Source organism: Entamoeba dispar, genomic scaffold (genome assembly GCF_000209125.1).
Source record: "Entamoeba dispar SAW760 scf_1105229464065 genomic scaffold, whole genome shotgun sequence".
Taxonomy (NCBI): domain Eukaryota; phylum Evosea; order Mastigamoebida; family Endamoebidae; genus Entamoeba; species Entamoeba dispar.
The window spans coordinates 1-1,419 of record NW_001856006.1 but is presented as its reverse complement, the minus strand read 5'-3'; the positions used below and the strand labels follow the sequence as shown (position 1 = coordinate 1,419).

Here is a 1,419-nt window from a genome sequence, read left to right as displayed (position 1 = left end):
ATAGTATATATAATATAAATAGGATAAGTATAATAGTATAGATAAAGGTGTATATATAATATAAGGATAAGTTATAGATAAAAAGACGAGCATAGCAGGGATCGAACCTGCAATCCTCAGATCCGAAGTCTGATGCGTTTCCATTGCGCCATATGCCCATTATCAGATAAGTACATAAGTACAGAGGTGGATGATATCTAGAACACATATATCAAAAGTAAAGATAATAAAAGGTAGTAAAGGTAGTAAAGGTAATAAAGGTAATAAAGTTAATAGGGATAGTAAGAATATAAGGAAAGGAAGTAGTAGTTACATAGTATAAAACACTATAAGTAGTATAAGTAGTATAAGATAGTATAAAATAGTATAAAATAGTATAGATAATATAAAAGAATAGAGTGTACACTAAAAGTATAATAAAAGGAATATATAAGTTTAATAGATGTAAAAATATAGTAATAGATGTCATATAGATGTACAAAAAGGTGGGAACGGTGAGTATCGAACTCACGACCTTAAGATTATGAGACTTACGCTCTACCAACTGAGCTACGTTCCCTATTCAAACAATAACATAGAATAAAAACAAAAATAGATATAATAATAGTGGAAACATATAATAATAGTGTATATCTATATTAATAGGTTATAGTGTATAAAGTATAGATATAATAATAGTCTATAAAGTATAAAGTATAAAATATAAAATATAAAGTATAAAATATAAAATATAAAGTATAAATATAATAATAGACTATAGATAATAGTCTATAGTCTATAGTCTATAAAGTATAAAGTATAAAGTATAGATAATAGAATAGTGTATAGTCTATAAATAATAAAAATAATAATAGTATATAAAGTATAGTGTATAAATAGAATAGTGTATAGTATATATAATATAAATAGGATAAGTATAATAGTATAGATAAAGGTGTATATATAATATAAGGATAAGTTATAGATAAAAAGACGAGCATAGCAGGGATCGAACCTGCAATCCTCAGATCCGAAGTCTGATGCGTTTCCATTGCGCCATATGCCCATTATCAGATAAGTACATAAGTACAGAGGTGGATGATATCTAGAACACATATATCAAAAGTAAAGATAATAAAAGGTAGTAAAGGTAGTAAAGGTAATAAAGGTAATAAAGTTAATAGGGATAGTAAGAATATAAGGAAAGGAAGTAGTAGTTACATAGTATAAAACACTATAAGTAGTATAAGTAGTATAAGATAGTATAAAATAGTATAAAATAGTATAGATAATATAAAAGAATAGAGTGTACACTAAAAGTATAATAAAAGGAATATATAAGTTTAATAGATGTAAAAATATAGTAATAGATGTCATATAGATGTACAAAAAGGTGGGAACGGTGAGTATCGAACTCACGACCTTAAGATTATGAGACTA

The 1,419-nt window shown here is 25.6% G+C and overlaps 1 protein-coding gene across 1 annotated transcript, besides 4 other annotated features; it reads right to left on the bottom strand.

Annotated features, from left to right (window-relative positions):
* Positions 1-211: 211 nt before the first annotated feature.
* On the bottom strand, positions 212-616 carry EDI_296250 (uncharacterized protein; the record flags this gene model as incomplete). The annotated part of the gene is made up of 2 exons (XM_001741810.1): positions 212-544; positions 569-616. 2 exons carry the CDS (start codon positions 614-616, stop codon positions 212-214), a joined length of 381 nt encoding a protein of 126 aa, XP_001741862.1.
* Positions 343-388: a microsatellite.
* Positions 615-766: a microsatellite.
* Positions 756-928: a microsatellite.
* Positions 929-1,229: 301 nt separating this feature from the next.
* Positions 1,230-1,275: a microsatellite.
* Positions 1,276-1,419: the final 144 nt, after the last annotated feature.